Consider the following 21692-nt stretch of genomic DNA (forward strand, 5'->3'; position numbering starts at 1 on the left):
CATGCCATTTGTGTATTTGTTGCTTATTTTTGTGGCTTTGATTAATTTTGCTTGAATTAGTATGACAAATATTTATATAGCAGTTCCAACTAAAAGTCACAAAGCAGTTTACATTGCTAAATAAATAAAATAAACACAATGGTTCCCTCGCCTCAAAGGGTGCACACACACATACACACAAACTCTCTCTGTCTCTAAATCAAAAAAAGATGCAAAAGAGACACCAGCAACAGCCACTAGAAAAAACATAATGCTGTGATGAAGAGCCACCATTACGATTAAGAGGATACCACTTTAAAAGGTGCCTTTGGGGATGGATGAATAGAATATTTTCCACATTTTTATATTATGCTTCTTTCAAGGAGCTCAAGGTGGTATACATGGTTCTTTCTCTCCTGTCCTCAGAACAACCCTATGAGGTACGTGAGCCTGAGAGGATGAATAATAAATTGGAGATTCACAGTTCAATCTATCCAACACCAGTATAGTGTGGCTGTCAGACCCACACTGTTTCCAGCCTTTTATTGAAGCAAGCAGGAAGTAAATTTGTTCTCTTATCCCATGCAATGCCCCAGCCTGCTCAATGGGGCTACTCTGTTTGCACCAGATATTTAGCTGGCACAGAATCAAGTAGCCCGGTTTAGGTCTTTCAGACCTGGGAAAGGGGTTAGGATGCAGTGGAGGCCTGCTCCACTATCTTGCCATATTCCTGGCCCTGAAAGTCCCTTCCTTGCCCTCCCCTGCCCCAAAACACCCCTTTCCCCTCCAGAATGCCTTCCTGCCACCTTCCCTCCACTCCTCCGCCACACTAACCTGCCCTGGTGGCTGACAGACAGGATGCAGTGCCCGCAGGATGGTATAGGCCTTCCTGCCAGCACCGCATACTCATTGGGTGCTGGCAAGTGCTTTACGGTGCTTTTACAACAGCCTGCACTAGTGCTGCCTAACATTAGGATCAGTCTCTTACATAGCAAAAATAATGAGACAAATATTTGTTGTTCAAATTTACCCTAGTGTCCCTAATAAATTGGTTCCCTGCAGTATCTATATCTAAGTGCAAGGCGGTGATTATGTCATGGAAATATTTCCCATTACTTTTACAGAGTGACTAGAAAGCCGCAGATCTTAACATCCGCTCATAGAACATCAAAATATACCTTAATTTGTTTCATTTTGTCTTCCTTGTCTGACTTGGATCTCTTTCCTGTAAAAATGCAAGAAAAGTTTTTAATTACCATTTCCTGAATACACTGGCCAACTTTAATCACAGTATCAGTCAATCACCTCCAAATATCAGAAAGGCATTGTATTTCATATTGAGCATGACATCTGGAGTACTTTCCCATTCTATGCTCTCTATAGTACTTGAAAATAATGCTCCCTTTCTGTGACAGTTTGTTTTACTTTAGTATTTGACTTTTTATTATTATTAGTCTTTAGCTGTAATTATTAGGCATTATGTTTTAAACTTGTTTTTATTGCAGTCTCCCTTGGGTGCAACTAGAACTCAAACTAATCCATCAAACCTCATACCAACTGAGAAGGTTTGAAAGGTCTGAAATAGCCATCTGCCTGCAACTAAACCATTCTTTACACAATATGAGAAGCAGCCTGCAAATCAGCATGGATTTCCATGGTATCAAGTTTCATCACCAAATCAATTGCTACATCCACCCTTCTTCCTTCCTTCCATCTACCTTTCTTAGGCCTCTCAGATAATGGCAGCATCCGGTATACCCTGAAGGCATTGTCTCCTTTCTTCATGCTTTTGTCTTTGACTTCTTCAATATCAGGTAAAGAGTTCATAGCACATCGAAAGTTTGCCTTCCATGTCTTTGGATCTGCTTTATCAACCCCTGGCTGGTACTTTCCTAACAAAGAAGAAAATAAGATATTTATCAAACCAAGATTTCTTTTTTAGTTGAAAAGAACATTCTTGCCAAAGGCTTGATTTAAGTGAACAATACGTGGAATAAAATGCAACATTAAAACAAGAAAAATATTGAGAAAAGAGTACAAACTGAGGGAAATACTATAATAAAACAGGGTTGCCACTAAAATTTTATTTTTAATTTCCCTGACTTTCCCTGACCGACATTTGTCGATTTCCCTGACCACCATTCAAATATAACCACAAGTTAAAAAATGAATAGGTCATGTTGCATTAATCCAAGGCTTAAGGAAATGTTCCACTCTACAACTATACAAGTCTCAACTGCAAAAATATTTGTCAAAGTAAGAGATTTAATATCAGCTTCTTTCAACATTAACTGTAGCAACATCTGTTTTGCAATTGCACCAAAAATTACACCAAGATACAAACATATTGCGATGGACTGTTGACTTGATTTAATTCAGAGACAAACCCAATTAAGTTTTTTGTTATTCATTTATAAAATAAATCCTTCTCAATACTTATTTTGAAATATTATTAAATAGATCCTACCCATGCACTTGATTTAATGAAGAAACTTCAGTGTGAACCAAGCTGTACATTAGTCAAGCCAATCACCTATCTAAGTCAAGGCCAATAGGTCATGAATTGTGCCTGCAAAAGAATGGCAAAACTCTATCTACTGTGTTTTTTTTTTAATATTGGTGATATACAGTCCTAGAGGCTAATGTCAGTCAATAATTCTGGCTGCCATAATTTGAATAATATGTTTCCGAGTAGTCTTCAGCAGTAGCGCCATGTACAACATGTGGGTGAAATCATGTACAACCATTATTAAGGCAGGAATAATTGTAACAAAAGGAAGGCAAAGAATTTAAACCACCCTTTCACACTGATAGAGTTTACCAATTCACTTGACTGAAAAGCACAGCCCTGCATAGCCAAAGATTATGCATCTATGGCTCTGCTCCCTCCAATAAACAGGGAAAATCCGTATAGATGCAAGATCCACATGTGCTTCCATGGCACATGGCAGCAAGGTAATCACATAGAAAAGGAAAACATAAAATTATAGTTTTGAACGTGGAATATCCCACAGTATACATGCCAATCAGAAATAAGCTTCAGTTACCTGTGTGAATGGCCCAATTCCTAAATAAAGGAGCATCTCTTTCAACATCCCACCCATGGCGTGCAGCATGCATCCAAGGAATCTGAAAAATCTTCAATTCCTGGAAAGGAAAACAGGAAATTCCAACGTTTAACTATGATTGTCTTATAGCGAAATCCTAACCACTTGATGGGCCAGCGTAAGACACATCTGTGATAACTCCAGAGCTGGGGAGGCTGGTGTGAGGACAGGCACCACCCTCTCTGTGCCAGATCCAGGCTGGTAATGGGTGAATTAGCCCCAGCCTAGGCATGCTAACAGAGGGAATTGGGGAGGGTGGCAGGAGAGCGGCAAGGGGCATTTTGGGACAGGGGTAGGGTGGGCCAGTAGGCAGAATGATCCTGGGCAGGGGGTTGGGATCAGCCTCTGACGCTTAGGCCATATCCTAACCCTCCATCCTGAGCAGCCCGGTGTTACACCAGGCTGTTTGAATCTACACCACCAAATCTACCAGTGATTTTACTGGTGCAGTCCAACCAGACCCATACAGGTGGCTGCCATGCAAGATGGGAGCAGGTGGATCAGGCTCAGGAGGGGGGCAGAATCGGCAGTGCCAGAGCACACAGATCCTATCTCTCTTTCTGTCCTAAACCCCTTCCCGGGTCCAATCCATCTACATGGATCAACTCAGACTTGCACTAGCAATATTGCTGGTGCACATCCAAGCTGACCAACTGCTGCTGCTGAAGATTATCCTGGGGCAAGGGGACAAATATCCCCTTACCCTGAGAAAATCTCCAGCAGCCGAAATTCCCCCGCAGGATGCAGTGGACCTCATGCTGGCACCACAGAAACATCGATGCCGTTAGACTTGTGATTGCAAATCAAAATTATAAACTAGGGTGTGATCAACATGAACTGCATAACTGTCTGTATTACTCTTTTAAAAACACAGGCATACTTTACCTCATTTAACCATTTCAGGCCAGGTATTTTGTTTGAATATATTTGTTCTTCTAGCCACGGCCGCATTCGCATTCTCTCCACAGGCATTATTACCTTTGTAAAAGAGAAGCACTGATAAATTATCTCACAAATTAGATCTGTACACAACAAAAGAGAAAACGTAAATATTTAGCAGATCCTTTCTTTAAAAGCACATATGTGCAGACTTTATGGCAACGTTCAACATCAGATGGACAACTTTGACAACAAAGCTCCTGCTCATTCACAGAATGAACCTATCAAAGTTGACAGCAGCAATGCAAGTCTTCAAGGCTGAGCAGTGAATTAGGGAAACAAGCTGAAAGAAAAGACTATTATTTATTTTGTCTCTGTGGAAGTTGTACTTTCTTCAGTTTACCTTAGAACACTCTTCTGAAAAGCTGAACGGGTCTTCTTAAAAGTTTTCACCACAACATGAACTTTCTTTTTTGCTTACTGATTTATCATATTCCTGTTTTTAATTATGCATATTATTTTTTAATTAATTGTAAACCCCCTTAAGTTGCCTATAGGCAAAAAATAAAATGTCCCCCTCCCATGCTAGCTTTCCCTTGCAGTGGAGGACAGAATTGTCTCCAGCTGGGAAAGGTGAAATTGTAACCTGGATGCACCACCAAAAGAGGAAGTGACACCTCATAAAGTCAGCTGAGGAAGTTGTGTTGGGGCAGTGGCGTAGCTGGAGGGGGGCGGAACACCCGGTCTGGCAGGAAGCCTCAGTGTGGCGGGCAAGTGGCCCCTCCCTTTGGAGCCATTCCTAGTGGGGGGAGCAAAATGGAGCTGTATGGCTCTGTTTTGCTCCCCCCGCCGGGAATGGCTCCGAAGGGAGGGGCTGCTTGCCCACTGCGCTGAAGCTCCCTGCCAGACCGGGTGCTCTGCCCCCCCTCCAGCTATGCACACCACAGACATGTGGCAAAATGGTGGCTGCTCAGCTGCTCTTACCTCTAAGAGACCTCCAGCAACCAAAAATCAGCTGTGGGATGCAGTATAACCTGCACCAGTGCAGCTGCATCACTGTGTGGAGATTTTGTCATGATTGAGCTACCCAACACACACTTATGGTTCGGGCATAGTGCAATTTTTTTTTTCCAAATTCTTTTTAAGAAAGTGCAATATCTGGTGATTTGTAGTGCAATGGTAGTGGAATACAGCATAGGGTTAAGCAATATTTTCTGTATTAATTATGCTGCTCAAAGGTCATGTGTGCCTGTGCAATAAATTGAGCAGTATCTGATATGTGATGTGTTCCTGAGAGTACCTCAGATTCAAAATATCAATCTTCTTAATGCATAGTTATCTCCTTAATTTTACCTTTGAAAGCACTTTTGATATGAACAAGGTGTATGCAGTGATGATCAGGGGAAAATGTGGCAGAGGGGGAAAAAAGGGTGGTTAAAAAAGAAAATCCAAAAAGATGAGGACGAAAGAGTTACACTCTTTATAGTCCTTTAAAAACCTATTGAGTAAATAGAATCACAAAAAGATAGACTAAACCAAAAACCGAAGGAAAGAGATTTTAAAAATTGGAAGAGATAAAAATATAAAAGATTATCTAAACATGGGGGGGGGGGAACTAAATGACACACTGAAAATTATACAAGATAAGTTGGATAAATTAGAGGCAAAATACAAAGCACAGCCATCCTTGTGCTAGCTCCAAGTGTTGCAAGTGTGCCGTATAGCATGTTTCCAGCTACCTGTCAGCAGGCAGCAGCAGCCCAACGGCCTGCGCTGCATCCAGGAGCATTACCAGCTAGCACAAATAAGGTGGCGCAGGGGGAGAGAGGATGACAGGAGGGTGTTTTGGAGGCAGGAAGGGGTGCTTTTGGGTGGGTCAAGACAAGAACGAGGGCAGGATCAGCCAAACAGGCCTCTGCTGGACCCTAACCCCACTCCCGGCCTGCCCAGTGATACACTGGGCTTCCTGGATTTGCACCAGCTAAATAGCTGTCACAGATCTAAGAAGCCCCATAGGGCAGTGTTTCTCAAACTGTGCGTCGGGACCCACTAGGTGGGTCACAAGCCAATTTCAGGTGGGTCCCCATTCATTTCAATATTTTATTTTCAATATATTAGACTTGATGCTACCATGGAGTGTGACTGCATTTGGGGAAGTGTTACAGACCTGTACTTTTAACAAGCTACTATGTGTACGCTTTTAACAATGATAGTCAATGGGACTTACTTCTGGGTAAATGTGGGTAGGATTGCAGCCTAGGGTTGTTAAAAATGTTCCTACTTGATGATGTCACATGACATCACTTCCAGTGGGCCCTAACAGATTCTCATTTTTAAAAGTGGGTCCTGGTGCTACATGGGTGAGAACCAGTGCCACAGGAACAGCTGAGGCTTTACCCAGGATAAGGGGAAATAAATCACCCCCAGGAGACCTCCAGCTGTTTCCTGAGCTGCATTGGATAGAGCATAGGCCATGCTGATTGGAACTGGATTTGGAGAAATGTCAAGAGCCATGATTTCCACATATTTTAAAGGATCATAGAATCATAGAGTTGGAAGGGACCTAACAGGTCATCTTGTCCAACCCTAGTCAGGGTGACCAACTACAATGGAGGACAGAGTACCTATACTTTTAGCCATTGTATAGAAGAGGGAATTTTGACAGGTGCAGCTTTTTAAATCCTTCCATGTTCAACTGCACCTGCCAAAATTCCCTCTTCAATACAGTGGTTAAAGGTACAGGCACACTGTCCTCTATTGTATCTGGTCACCCTGACCCTAGTCCAACATCTAGTGTATTCAGATCCAGGTATATGTCCAAGATTCAGGTATATTTATGAGGATGCTCCAGATGTATGTTGGTAGTATAATTGCAACACTGCCAAGATTTTTTGTCACATCCTTTGGTCTTGGTCCTGCAATCCACCCTTATTGGGCAACCACATGGCAACTGAAGAGACAACAGATTATGGGTTCCCACTGGACCCTGTTTTACTGTGCTATCTGAAAACAGATCACTGATAAGTTGATGTTGAACTCTTGGTTAACCTATTGACAGAGGTCAGAATCTGTACAGCAAGTCAGTGGAAAGGTCCATCAGCACTATGTATAGAAGAGTGGTTTTGTAAAACATGGGGCACTGTGACTGCTACAAAGGTCAGTAATTACCCAAGGGCATGTGACCTGGTCCAAAGAATATGAGGAGAAATTGTAATATATAGTAATATATATAGTAATAATACATTTACTGCCCAATCCTATCCTTTCTCCCACCAAACTGCACCACAATGGTCTGCAATGTATGTTATGGGGGGCAGATAAGGAGGCTTGGAGGGAAAGGGAAGAAATTTTTCCCTTACCCTTTTCTAAGTCTCCCACTCACCAATGGGTCTCCTTGGACCTGCTGTTTTGCTGGTGCAGGTCCAAGGAGACAAAGAGGGTATCCTGGTTGCTATCAGAGGCAATAGCATCCTGCACAAGTTGCCCGTGCCGGGTGCCACTCACACCTGCCTCTGTCAAGCACTCACCCTCACCCACCCTGTTTCAGCCTTCTGCCAACCTAGCTGACTTGGCAGGCACTCCTATCTCCGCTATTGTTCACTGGACCTCTGCAGCCTCTCCGGCGACAGGTTGGAAATGTGCAGCTCTGTGCACTTTCAGTAGACCATTTACAATGACCATAAAGTGCTTCCAGCCACCAGAAAGCTAGTTCCAGCAGCCATTACAGCCCAATCCTAACATTCATTTCCTAACCTTAGGGTACGTTTCTGAACATAAGAACATAAGAACATAAGAACAGCCCCACTGGATCAGGCCATAGGCCCATCTAGTCCAGCTTCCTGTATCTCACAGCGGCCCACCAAATGCCCCAGGGAGCACACCAGATAACAAGAGACCTCGTCCTGGTGCTCTCCCCTACATCTGGCATTCTGACTTAACCCATTCCTAAAATCAGGAGGTTGCGCATACACATCATGGCTTGTACCCCATAATGGATTTTTCCTCCAGAAACTCGTCCAATCCACTTTTAAAGGCGTCTAGGCTAGACGCCAGCACCACATCCTGTGGCAAGGAGTTCCACAGACTGACCACGCGCTGAGTAAAGAAATATTTTCTTTTGTCTGTCCTAACCCGCCCAACACTCAATTTTAGTGGATGTCCCCTGGTTCTGGTATTATGTGAGAGTGTAAAGAGCATCTCCCTATCCACTCTGTCCATCCCCTGCATAATTTTGTATGTCTCAATCATGTCCCCCCTCAAGCGTCTCTTTTCTAGGCTGAAGAGGCCCAAACGCCGTAGCCTTTCCTCATAAGGAAGGTGCCCCAGCCCCGTAATCAGCTTAGTCGCTCTCTTTTGCACCTTCTCCATTTCCACTATGTCTTTTTTGAGATGCGGCGACCAGAACTGGACACAATACTCCAGGTGTGGCCTTACCATCGATTTGTACAACGGCATTATAATATTAGCCGTTTTGTTCTCAATACCCTTCCTAATGATCCCAAGCATAGAATTGGCCTTCTTCACTGCCGCCGCACATTGAGTCGACACTTTCATCGACCTGTCCACCACCACCCCAAGATCTCTCTCCTGATCTGTCACAGACAGCTCAGAACCCATCAGCCTATATCTAAAGTTTTGATTTTTTGCCCCAATGTGCATGACTTTACACTTACTGACATTGAAGCACATCTGCCATTTTGCTGCCCATTCTGCCAGTCTGGAGAGATCCTTCTGGAGCTCCTCACAATCACTTCTGGTCTTTACCACTCGGAAAAGTTTGGTGTCGTCTGCAAACTTAGCCACTTCACTGCTCAACCCTGTCTCCAGGTCATTTATGAAGAGGTTGAAAAGCACCGGTCCCAGGACAGATCCTTGGGGCACACCGCTTTTCACCTCTCTCCATTGTGAAAATTGCCCATTGACACCCACTCTCTGCTTCCTGGCCTCCAACCAGTTCTCAATCCAGTTCTCAATCTCAATTCTGCTTCCCCAATGGGTCTTCTTGGAGTTACACCAGTTATTTTGCTAGTGTAAGTCTGAAGAATGTAAGAGAGAGGGAACAGGTATAAGATCCTGGTGCAAGTTGCTACCGCCAGGATCTACCCCCTCCTCCTCCTGCTCTGCCTCTCGGTCTGCCTCCTCCCTACCCAGAAACTCTCATACACCTCCCCATCACCACCCTATTCCTCTGACCACCTATGCCCCATGCTTGCTTACCTGCACTCGCAGGGGTAGCCCCTAGCAGTAGCAGGCCGGCAACACGGTTTAGTGTCATTCAAAAATGGCTGTAGGCTGCGCACACAGCACACGGCCATAAGACCATATGACCTGTTCATTAGGATTGGGATGTAATTCCCAATTAGAGATGTAATTCAGCCATATGTGTTCTTTTCACTTTTTAGTTGAAAGAGTCAATACTATATTATTTTCCTCTTCTATGTTATTGTAAATAGAATTTATAAATTATTAATTAAAAAACAAATGTTCTAAAAGAAAAACATAGTTGATGAAAAGCTCAAATAATATATTTAACACAATATATTACAACAGTGACCAATGACCAAATCATACCATACAGTATATTACGAGCTTACAACGCAGTAAGTAAAGTGAAGCCAATGTAATTTTAGACAGCATATTCTTAATGTTAATGTTTTCATCTATCAGGAATGTGATAACCTCTAAATGGCTGTTATGTCATGCTTCAAGAAAGCAGCACAGTATTCTGACTGGTGATATCATGGCTAAATACAGAACAGAGTTCTGTAAGGCCAGATCTACAAATACAGGTGGGATACAAACAGGTGTGATTATAAGAGATTGGGCAGCCTCCTGGGAAGAAACTTAATGTTTTTTTCTTGTCCAGTCAATAAGATGCCAAAAGTAAACTCATAATACTTATTATGGCTCCCTTCTCTACCAACTATCCAAAGGGTCATGTTCTCCTCAGACAGAACTGGATGGCTTGCCTTGGCAATCAAGATCTGCTCACTTCCAATTAGCATGGGCCAAGGGTTCCAAAATGACTATTGCTTTTACATGGCTAGCATAAAAGCCATGGTGCTGACAATTGAGGCAATTTTTCAGGATGAAATGAGCACTAATGGCTGCTGTGGTGAGACAACAAATGTGTGAACTAGCACACTGTTATCAGTTACTTCTAACAAAATTATATAGTTATACAAAGAGCTATTTATTATACATTTGTATGAGCAAATTTATTAGTGCCGGCAAAGAACAACAAATTGATATATATATTTGAACTAAACAATGAACTGAAATGCAGACACTCTCCAAGAACTCCAACAAGCAGAATATTATCTGAGGATACTTAACTAAAAATAAGAAGCAACTTGCAAGACAGCAGACCAAATTCCACTGTTGGTCTAAGATGAACTCCACTATAGCAAGTCACAACCTTGCTTAAAGATAGAACAGAAGTGATGAGTTATGTTACCTGTTTATCTCCAAAAAGCCTGGGTCAGAGCTTCTCAAATACTACCATGGTAAATAAAGATTTAAAAAGCATTCTGGACTCACTCCCTAAACACGCATTAGTTAAATGGAGACTTACAATTTGTCACTTGCCTGGGCCAAGCAGCAACTTCACCCAGACAAGGACTTGAGTGACAGAACTACTCTGTAGGAAGAACAGAAAAGCCCCTGCAGCTGCCATGACACTGTGCATTGTTTAATACAATACAGAGATGTCATGTGCCACATTTTCCTTCACCCCTAATCTTAAGAGTCCCGGTAGCTAAAGGTAAATGAAAAGTACATGCATGAGGAAGTACTGTACAATAGTTCTGTGCTGTATTCAACACAGTTATGTTAGGCTGAGTCAATTAGCTGAGACAATCCTATAGTGACCAGAGAAGGAACATCAGCGGGACAGGGAGAATTAGCACAAGCAAATGTTGATTTCAGTAGGATGACAGCAGTGTTTGCTGCTGCCTTGCATAAAACCACAAAGGAAGGAAGAACAAGGCCTTATAGGTCTACAGTGTGCTTTAATATGAACGAAAGAAGTATCCTACCCTGGGGGAAATATAATTACCACTGTTGGCTGTGAGCAAAAATAATCTGATAGGTTCCTACATTTTAGAGACTGATAGCAAGGTAAATTAGCATGCTGTCTTTTGGCCCAGTCAAGAATCACCAGGCAACTGCCCATGTCTCCCGAAGAAGACAGCTTCATGGAGGATAACAACTGCTTTGTGGCAAGACTCAAAGTTGTATTTGTGAAGAGCTTGGGCCACCCCAGCTCCATTTGTGGCTTGCCCGCACAAGCCCCTGGGTTCTCCTGAGCCATCCAATCCTGCCTTTGAACACACACCAGAATTCGAATAAAAAGTTCTTTATTGTAACCAAGGTTAGTGACTTAAGCAGCTGCCACCCAATACGGTGGGCTCCTCAAGGGTAGCTGGAGATGTCAGTACATATATAGCTACAGAGAAAATAATAAACCTCACTAGTTCTACTCTACACATGCCTATATACACTTACATACTCCTTTCATCACCGTATTCAGAGAAGCAGAAATTTTCCTTGGCATTCACTAACCCCAGAGGGGACCAAGAGACCAGGCTTCGAGCAACTTTATCTTACCAACCGCCAATCAAAATTTTACAGTCTTGCTGAGTCATACTCATCCCACTTGTGCTGTTTGACCAATCATACACTCGGGTCCACTTTTGCCATCAATCCAATCAGAACCCCTGCACGTACTTCTCTTCCCTGGTGTGATCTCATCAATTGCACCTGTGTGTTTTCTCCGGGCCCTGGTGCTGCCCTTCTTCTTCCCAAGGCCATCTGGCCTTCTGAATTTCTTCTACTTTCCACTTCATAGTTAACGCTTCCTCCCCCTTCCTGCTGCTTCACACCTTTTCCACTCCATCACTCTGCCTAACTATGCAGTTCTAACTTCAAAGGCATAGCTTCCTTTCCCATGTTTACCCTCTATGTTAAGTACTCTTCCTCATTTACCTGTCCCATCACCCTCTTATATATTAAACAATCCCTTATAATTCCAATTCCCCTTAAAACTCCCTACACCTCCTTCACAGTATTGAAGTTCAGATTGTCCAAAACAGGGTTTTTCCATCTTTTAGGGTTTTGTTTTTGAGTGCCATTTTGTGCCAGTGATAGTACCACTGTCTCCAGAGATGGTTGCTGCATGGTACTGGATAGCTCACAGCTGTCACTCCTGTGGCACACATCTGCAGTTCTCACTGCCTCCTGGTCTCTCCTGAACTCTGCAACCTGTCCCCCAAATTGCATCTCTTTTGAAAAGCAAGTTTTAGGCTGCCACACAGCTGAACCTCACTGTCACCCAGTCACCTCCATTTCTGGGGTTGGGCCATGCAAGCAGTGCCATTGGGTTCCATGGCAGTGGTGGTGCTTCACAGACATGTGGAATAATTTACAAAGCCAAGTGTCCTTCGCCATACTATGAAGCATCAACAGCGATACTTGTATCACTGGGTGAAAAGCACCAGTTTAAAATTTGAAATGGACCTTTTGTAATAAAGTTTTCAAGCACTTTCAGAGTAGGATATGATACACAGCAGCACACATGTAACATGAGAGAGGAACCCCACACATGCAAATTTACAGAGTGAGTGAGTTGGGTAACAGAAACAGATACTTTTATTATCCCTTACAGAATTTCTTCCAGAATTATCTTCCTCTAGATCAGGGGTGCTCAAACTTTCAACTTTAGGGATGCTGGACCTTTAACAAGTGTATAGAAGGGAGAATTGCAGCAGGTGCAACTTGTCATCCTACAGATGACAAGCTGCACCTGCTGAAATTCTCGCTTCTATACACTTGTTAAAGGTCCAGCATCCCTAAAGTTGAAAGTTTGAGCACCCCTGCTCTAGATCAAGCAAAGCTATAGAGGATTATATGCAAAAGCCTACTGCACAATAGCCATCCTTTTACAAAGGGTCAGACGCCATGCCAGAATCCTTGCCCACAAGATCAACAAACCGCTGGCATACATGAGCTTCAGCAAAACCAGTCTTCTCACACGACTGCAAATACACTGCATGGAAGATATAGAATGCAGACCAAGAAACACAGCTTCTGTGTACAGTTTGAAAATGTAGGGCCTTTATCAACAAGTTGTGGAAGGCATATTTTTCCTTCAGTCTGTGAACAGTCTGTTCAGTTGGGATGACAGAGAAAAGACACAGCTCAGTATAAGTTGGTGTCACCCATTTCAAAGAGTCTCTCTAGAGAGAGAGAATCCTGAGGCAGATGAAGCATTCAACCCCAGCCCACCAAACAAGCGTTTTCATCACTATTGCATCCAAGAAAAGGGAGATAGCCCTGCTATGAAGCATGGGAGGGTAGGGAAAGTTCCAGGGAAGCAAAAGATCTTGTAGCAGCCAGAGCTCCTCTATTTTCAATCAGCTAGTTATGGTTTGACATTACTACCACTACCACTGGAATGTCCCTCCTCAAGGCAAAAATGCTATTATCTTTGCATTCACTTGACTGTGTGCAGGGAACTCTATATGTTCCCCCCAAAACAGGTGGCTGGTGTGATGTAGTCGTGGCAGGTAATACAGTAAGCTGGGGGATGAAGGCTGTACTCAAAAAAGTTGAAGAGACACTGGCTTACGCTATCTCTCAGACCCCTGCAGCACAATGGCAAAAGTGAGAAGCCACAGACTTCTACTGCTGCTGAATTTTAAACTCCAGGCTCTGAGTTAGGCATCGGGGCCAGGAAATATAACCAACAGCAGTTTGGTGCACGAGGTACAAATGTAAAAGCAGCTGAGTCCAGTCAACACTCTTAAACAACAGCACAGTTCCTCACAGTTTTTCAACATCTACCCGCCTGATACCTTAAGGCCTCTAAAGTAAGACTAACACATAAGGATTCTTTATATAGGAATGAAAATATTTTAAGTCTAGAGAGAGAAAACAGCCTTTTTCCCCAGGAGGTCCTCACTGAAAATTCAGACCCCTGTTCGAAAGCTGTGTTGCTTTCCTTCACAATCTTCACAAAAGTCCTACTGGAGACTTTCCACCACCAGGGATATCAAAATGGAATTTAAGTTTTTCTCTCAGGTCATTCCACAGAAAAAGGACATCGTTGTGTGTGAAAGTCAAGGAAAAAAAGGAATGAACTGGATATCATCTCAGAAAGCCAATAAAAGGAAAGAACTTTTTGAGAACTCACTCATCCCAGTTAAAATTATTTCTACCCTTGCAAAACTATCTAGCACAATCCTAACCAGGTCTACTCAGAAGTAAGTCCTATTTGGTTCAATGGGGCTTACTCTCAGGAAAGTGTGGTTAAGATTGCGGCCTATATATCACAGAGAAGAATTCTATCTGGGCTTTTGAGTAGACAAGGACATGGAGAGTATTGCAAGGGCAAGGAGAGTATTGATGTGGACACAAATAAACAATTTCCTCACATGCCTTCCAAGGTGACATGATGTGTCTTTCTGCACAACAGTGTTGGCTGTAAGGGTTTCTGGAATCACAGAATGATTTCACAATGATGAAATCATGGTTTACAGCTTAGATTTTCAGCAAGAATGATTTATAGCTTAGAGGTGAAGCCTGAAATTCATCGTGTAAAGCTTATTGTCATAGCAGTGAGTGATGGGAAAGACTGCACTTGCTGAATCTCTATCAGGCAGTTGTTCAAGACACACAGACCCTTAGTCAATTAGTTAACCCTCGTTATCTCTCAGAATAACTTTTCAGAATAACATATTCTCTAACAGAAGAAAGCACTGCTCCTGAATTTAATGGTAGGTTCATGCAAATAGCTATTAATTTAGTAAATACACTTTAACTCTGTTGAAGCCAATTCTGCCCAATGTTGCATACACACAACAGGGATCAAATGTGTACACCTGTGGGTTGGGCAGAAATGAGTTAGGGAGAGCTTCAAGGCAGGAAGTCTCTTGTTCAATTTTCCCTTCACCATGAAATCAATAGATCAGTGTTTCTCAGACTGTGGATTGGGACCACTAGGTGAGTTGTGAGCCAATTTCAGGTGGGTCCCCTTTCATTTCAATATTTTTAATATATTAGACTTGATGCTACCATGGTATGTGACTACATTTGGGGAAATGTTACACTTATGTACTTTTAACAGGCTACTATGTATATGCTTTTAACAATGATAGTAAATGGGACTTACTCCTGGGTAAGTGTGGGTAGGATTGCAGCCTAGGAGTGTTAAAAATTTTCTTGCTTGATGTCACTTTTGGTCATGACATCACTTCTGCTGGGTCCTGACAAGTTCTCATTCTAAAAAGTGGGTCCCAATGCTAAAAGTTCGAGAACCACTGCAACAGATGGCTTTTAGCAAGCCACTAATTATCTCAGACTCACTCCCACCCCATGTATGTGCATATTTACACACACACACACACACACACACACACACACACACACAGAGAGAGAGAGAGAGAGAGAGAGAGAGAGAGACTCTTTTTGTTTTTGCAAAACTTTTTGTTTGAGATGGGCATTAGGGGAGATGGGCATTAAGGGTGGGAAGATCCAATATACCAGGGCTTTTCAAACTGGGGCGTCACGACGCCCCAGCCTGTGGGCCCTGGCCACTTTCACCTTAAGGGGCAGGGGTAGCCTGGAGGCAGGGAAGAGGCAGTGGTGCGATCCTCAGGATCATGCCGCTCTGGTGGCTATATGGGCTTGGATCCACATACCTGAGCCTCCTGCAGCCTCCCAGGGGTGCGGGGAGACCTGCGCGACCTTCTGCAGGGCTCCTTGCACTTTGAAAGCAAAAGTGAAACTATTGCGTCCCAGCTCCATTAAAGCAGAAGTGGAGCGCGATCGCTCCACTTTCACTTCTGAAGCTGCAGGGAGCCCTGCAGAAGGTTGCGCAGGGCTCCCCACACCCCCGGGAGGCTGCAGGAGGCTTTTTCTTACTCAATACCCCCAAACACACACACACACACACACACAAGACCAAAACAAACACAATATTAAATAGGAGTCCATTAACTTGCCTATTTCTCCTTTCAGCTGCACACAAAACCTCTCCAGTGATTCAGTAGCATACAAAGAAATGTCCTCCATCAATATCCCTGAATGACCCAAACCAAACCATAGCATGCTTAAGGCAACCAAAGCTACACAAAGAAAGTGTGGCTTTAAAATTAATCATTCAGCAATAGTATAGTCCCATAAAACACCTTCCAACTATACAATTTTTCTAACAGAAAACCAGGCATTAATGTGGCCAGTTTTGTGCCAAAACTCTACCTCAGGTTTCTTCCTGCTAACCCACAAGCCAAAGCCCACATGCTTTGTTTGTTCCTGAACCTACTGGCAGGGTCAAATAGCAGCTCTGCTGCTCCAGTATAAAGAGAGTTTATACAATCAGCAGTGTCAGATGACAGAGGGAGAACTGCACAGCAGCTCAAGCCCATTGTGTAGCACCTTGTGAATTAGCAGCTTTCGTGAACTCTCTCAGATACATGAAGTATATGGTTCTGGTGTGACAAGTAGACAAAAAGAGGTACCAAGAAAAATGTAAACAGTAGGGACAGAAAAGTCACAAAATGCAAGGTATTGCCATAGTTCAGTGACATTTCTACACAGGGTCTAAATGTAAATAAAATAAGAACATGACTCAATCACAACTGGTAACAACAAGACCCAGTCACTGGTAATAATACTATCGAGTTACACTATGCTAATTTAACTCCTGTAGTGAGAAAGGAGCCTAATCAAGAGCCCAATCCTAAACAGTGTGCGCTGGCTCACTGCCAGCATGCACTGTCACAAAAGTGCCATAAAGCACGTTTGCGAGCCCTCATCTCTGGCCCAGTAGCAGAGCTAGCACTGATGGAAAGCTGGTACTCTGCCGCTCGGCAGTCACACGAACTACCAGGCAGTGGAGAGGTAGGTGGGGGCACAGGGGGAGATGGGAAGGAGGCATTCCAGGGCTAGGGGAGGTGGGGAAGGCTGGGAGGGGGTGGGGAGGAGGCATGCCGGGGGAGGAGGGTGGGACTGGTGGAGCTCAGCTCCACCAGATCCTGAGCTCCGTGTCAGGCCCTGCGGCCCTATACAGAGCTCTCAGATTCTGCAGCAGCTCCAAAGCTACTGTAGAATTGAGTAGCCCCATTGCAGGGCTACCTCCTTTACTTGGGGAAAGGGGTCAAATGTCTGCGGTGGCGGCTGTCTGGGCTTGCTGGTTGCAGCCTTTCTTCCTTCCGCGGCAGCCCCATGTTCCAGGCAGCTCAGGACTGGCCTGTCCATCTAAGCTGAACAGAATCAGATTTGTTAATAAATTCTAGTTCAATAGTTTCACACTGAAGTCTGACTCTGAAGAGTTTTTACTGAAGCACAAAGCCATTGAGATCAACTGCAAAACACCCTAGAAGACAAAAGTGTTCTCCCATTTGTTTCTGACTGCTGCAATTTTAATATCAGATTTATGCCTATTTATTCTCTTGCATGCAGACTGAAGAAAATAGCATAAGGACACTGTTGACAGATGAAGACCATTGATGAATGTGCTCCTGATTTTACTAGTTCCTGCAACAGTGTTGGCTCAATGGATTCACGGTGAGAATTCACTTCTGGTTTCTTGCATATAATAAGAGCCCTGCTTGAAGAAGCCAGAGGCTCATCTAGTCCAGTACCCTGTTTCCCACAACCACAGTGGCTAGCCAGATGCCACCAGGACATCCACGAAGAGGAAATAAAGTCATACTCCTCGTTTGCCATTGCTCTTCTGCAACTAGTTTTGACACACTGGGCTGCTGTGAACTTGAAGGTAATACACAGATATGATGACTAGTAGCCACTGATAGACTTGTCTTCCATGAATCTGTCAAATCAAAGACAAATTTAAAGATTTTTTAAAGTCCTCAAAGTCAGTGATCAATATTACATTTTGTGGTAGTTAATCCCATAGATTAGCAATTTTCAGTCTTTTTCATCTCAAGACACTCTAAGAAGGTACTAAAATTGTCAAGTCATGCCATTTTTTATTTTTTTTTACAGTTGGCAAGCACACTGCACTGCTGGCTGGAGGCTCACATCCCCCAATGGCCCTGCTAATATATGAACCCACCCAAACACTTGCAGACCATTTGACAGAATTGTTGAAAACCACTGCTATAGATAAATTATGTGTTATGTGAAAAAATATTTTCTTTCTAAGTCTTCTATTTGTATCTCAGGTGGTCTGCTGCAGGTTGCCTAGAAGTCCCTAATGTGGAAATTTTCAGAGGAGAGATTTTGAGGCAGAGGTGCAGTGTGTGATCTCACACATTTCTTCCAAGATAGTTAACACATATGCCTTATGAAACCATGAATCACTTTATGGTCTTGCAACTTACCAAATCAACAGTTTCTTCAGCTTTCAAACTAATTTCCAGCACAGCTTTAACACTATAAATTGCACTTGCCATTGTAGTCATCATTACCCAGGAATGCAGAATTTCAGGTAATGACTCAAAACAAAGTCATCAACAAAGTTAGTGGGGAATTTTTCTTAAGTCAGGCATAAACAAAAAGTCTTTCACTACATGGCACTTAAAAAGCCCAACAGTCAGAATTCTGCACAGTCAAGCTTGTTTTCAGAAATTCAGCCACCACTGTCATGGGTCACTAATTAAAGTGACCAAGCATGCTGTTGCAAAGTATGCTAAACAAATGACCCCATAGCTTTCCTTCCAAAATCACAAATAAAATACATAATTTTAAAATCTTGTTTCATGTTATGTCTTATGAAAAGTGGCTTTGTAATTATTTTGTGCATCTCTCTGTGCTAGCAGAACATTCCTATAAAACTCCATTGAACGGTAACTCCTTGAAATAGTCCTACTTTTGACTCTACAAATATTCCTCATAACTTTAACTGAATGTATACCAAACAGAGATAGCGTTTTTGATGGACATAAGACTTTTATAATTAGTCCTTTGCAGCTTTTGGTTTTCTGCTTAGAATTTTAGACAAATCCTGAATTGCATGCTGGAGTATCTTCGAAATACCTCACAGATTCCACCACCATGGAGGCTTCTTTGACAGCAACCAAAGACAGGCGACTGGTCACTCTCTCAGTGGAGACTCCCAGTCTGTGAAACTCCATGTCCCATGAGATGTCTTCTCTGCCTGTCTTTTGGCACTGCCCACCATACCCCTTTGTCTGAACAGGCCTTCACTCACTTATTGCAAGTACTCTGTCTTGTCGTGGCATGGTTTTAGTTGGTCTCTATTCCTGCCTTTGTCTTATGTATTGTGATTAATTACTGAGCTGCTATTTTATCATTTTATTATGTTATTGCAAGCTGCCTTGACTTCTAAAATAAATAAATAAATAAATAAATAAACACACACACACACACACACACACACACACACACACAGGTTTGCTTAAAAGAAAAGTGCATTATAGAAACAAAAACCAGACTATTGAAGTATTACCTATCAGAGTGTTGAGTTACCTTCCCCCATTTTTCAGCAATTTTTTAAACAGGCAACAGAGCTATGTTTTGATGTCATAATTAAATACTTACATTAAAAATTAGCATGAGAATACACAGTAAGAAGGGCACGGGGTACTATTCTGTATAGCAGATCTGCATCTATTCAAGTGAAATAAAAGATCCCAGTATCAGGAGTTGATTTTATATCCAAATTTGTTCTACCACTATGAATGTCATTTTAAAAAATCAAAAAGAGAGATGCAGTTGCCAATTCTTTACACCCTCAAGGCAAGACGTTGTTAGCTAGTAATCCTTATGAAATACAGAAAGTGTAACTTCTGGAACGGAACATCGTCAGAATAAAAAACAAGACAAAAACTGAAACTAGTGCAGAGAATAAATTAGAAATGAAACTGGAGTAGGTATCTTGCTCAGAATAGTTTCAATTTATGTCAGCAGCTGGGAAAAATATTTAAAGCAGAACCACAGAAGAAACCGAAGAACACTTAAAAAAAATTTGTACTCCTTATGTTAACTTTGTCATTTTTGCCGTTTTCTCTCAGGACAGTCAACCTCCACATTTCATTACTAAAACCTGTTGTCCTTATTTTTAGGTAGGACAGATGGGCTAATTGGAAAATTTTCAGTGATATACTAAGGTAGAAGATTCACAACTGGAAATATATATATTACAACAGGTTAGAGCAGCGATTTTCAACATTTATCATCTCATGGCATACGAAGAAGGCACTAAAATTGTCAAGGCACACCGTCAGTTTTTTTACAATTGACAAGGAATATCACACTGCCGGCTGGGGGTTCATACCCCCAATGGCCCTACTAAGATATAACTCTCCCCCAAACTACCAGTCAGCAGACCAGTCATGGTACATCAGTATGCTGAGGCACAGTAGTTGAAAATGATTGGGTTAGGGGCTTCAACATAAGGATGAGAAACATTTTTTGGATTGTCAATACATTATCGAATGTTAATCAGTAGCTGCACTTCCCAGCTACATCTCATATGCTTAGGTCTGGTTCATTTCCACTGAATCTAGGGTCACATTCATTTGGAAACCCGTCACAGATATAGCCATGGATTCTTCCTAGTAAGAATCCAAGTAACTGAAGCTGAAGGTTTTTCAGATGTCAATGATCATGTGAATCATGTGAAACACAGGTCACGGGTCAGGATGTAGATTCACCTCCTTGCACTGCAATCTTTGCGCATGAACTGGAAGTTGTTCATGACTTTGTGTACCTTGGCTGAATGATCTCCGACATTCCTTCCCTCGATACCAAGCTAAACAAACGCATTGGCAAAGCAACTACCACGTTTTCCAGACTCATAAAGGGAGTATGGTCCAACAAGAAGCTGACAGAACATACCAAAATCCTGGTCTACAGAGCTTGCGTCGTGAGTACACTTCTGTACTGCAATGAGTCATGGACTCTTCGCACACAACAGGAGAGGAAGCTGAACGCTTTCCACATGTGCTGCCTCCGACGCTTCATCAGTATCACCTGGCAGCACAAAGTTCCAAACAACATAGTCCTGGAACAAGCTGGAATCCCTAGCATGTATGCACTGCTGAAACAGAGACTCCTGCATTGGCTTGGTCATGTCGTGAGAATGGGCAATGGTCGGATCCCAAAGGATCTCCTCTATGGAGAACTCGTGCAGGGAAAGTGCCCGATAGGTAAACCACAGCTGTGTTACAAGGATATCTGTAAAAGGGATCTGAAGGCCTTAGGAATGGATCTCAACAGGTGGGAAACCTTGGCTTGGAGGCAGGCTGTGCAGCATGGCCTTTCTCAGTTTGAAAAGATACTTGGCCAACAGACTGAGGCAAAGAGGCAAAGAAGGAAGGCCCACAGCCAGGGAGACAGATCAGGGACAGACTACACTTGCTCCTAGTGTGGAAGGGATTGTCACTCCCGAATCGGCCTTTTCAGTCACTCTAGACGCTGTTCCAGAGCCACTATTCAGAGCGCAATACCATAGTCTTCCAAGACTGAAGTTTGCCAACAAACATGTTAACTGTTCTCCATATAAACATGTATCTCAGAACAGGCAGCTGCATCACATGGAGTCCCAGTTGATCACATGACAATCTTCTGGAACGTTTGAACCAACTCTAATAGTTCCAGCAAAAGTTTTCCTGTAGTGACAACTTCAAAGGAAGTAGGTGAGCCATCTACTCCTCATTCCCATGCAAGGAAAATCTCACTAGCTTTAGCAGCAGTGGCTTACTCCTGAGACATTTCCTATCAGCTCCTGAAGTGGGTCCC

General features: G+C 42.9%; 1 protein-coding gene across 4 annotated transcripts in view; it reads right to left on the reverse strand.

The window, feature by feature from the left end:
- The window catches only part of IRF2 (interferon regulatory factor 2), a 55333-nt gene that overhangs the window by 12162 nt on the left and 21479 nt on the right, over positions 1–21692 (reverse strand). For all 4 annotated transcript variants that reach the window (XM_066632594.1, XM_066632595.1, XM_066632593.1 and 1 more), the window contains exons 2-5: positions 3972–4064; positions 3027–3126; positions 1698–1871; positions 1158–1204 (exon numbers count right to left, since the gene is read on the reverse strand). In XM_066632594.1, the coding sequence (XP_066488691.1) occupies positions 1158–1204; positions 1698–1871; positions 3027–3126; positions 3972–4058 (408 nt within the window). In that variant the 5' untranslated portion in view covers positions 4059–4064. The remainder of the gene's footprint in view (positions 1–1157; positions 1205–1697; positions 1872–3026; positions 3127–3971; positions 4065–21692) is intronic.

The sequence above is a fragment of the Tiliqua scincoides genome, chromosome 6, assembly GCF_035046505.1.
Source record: "Tiliqua scincoides isolate rTilSci1 chromosome 6, rTilSci1.hap2, whole genome shotgun sequence".
NCBI lineage: Eukaryota > Metazoa > Chordata > Lepidosauria > Squamata > Scincidae > Tiliqua > Tiliqua scincoides.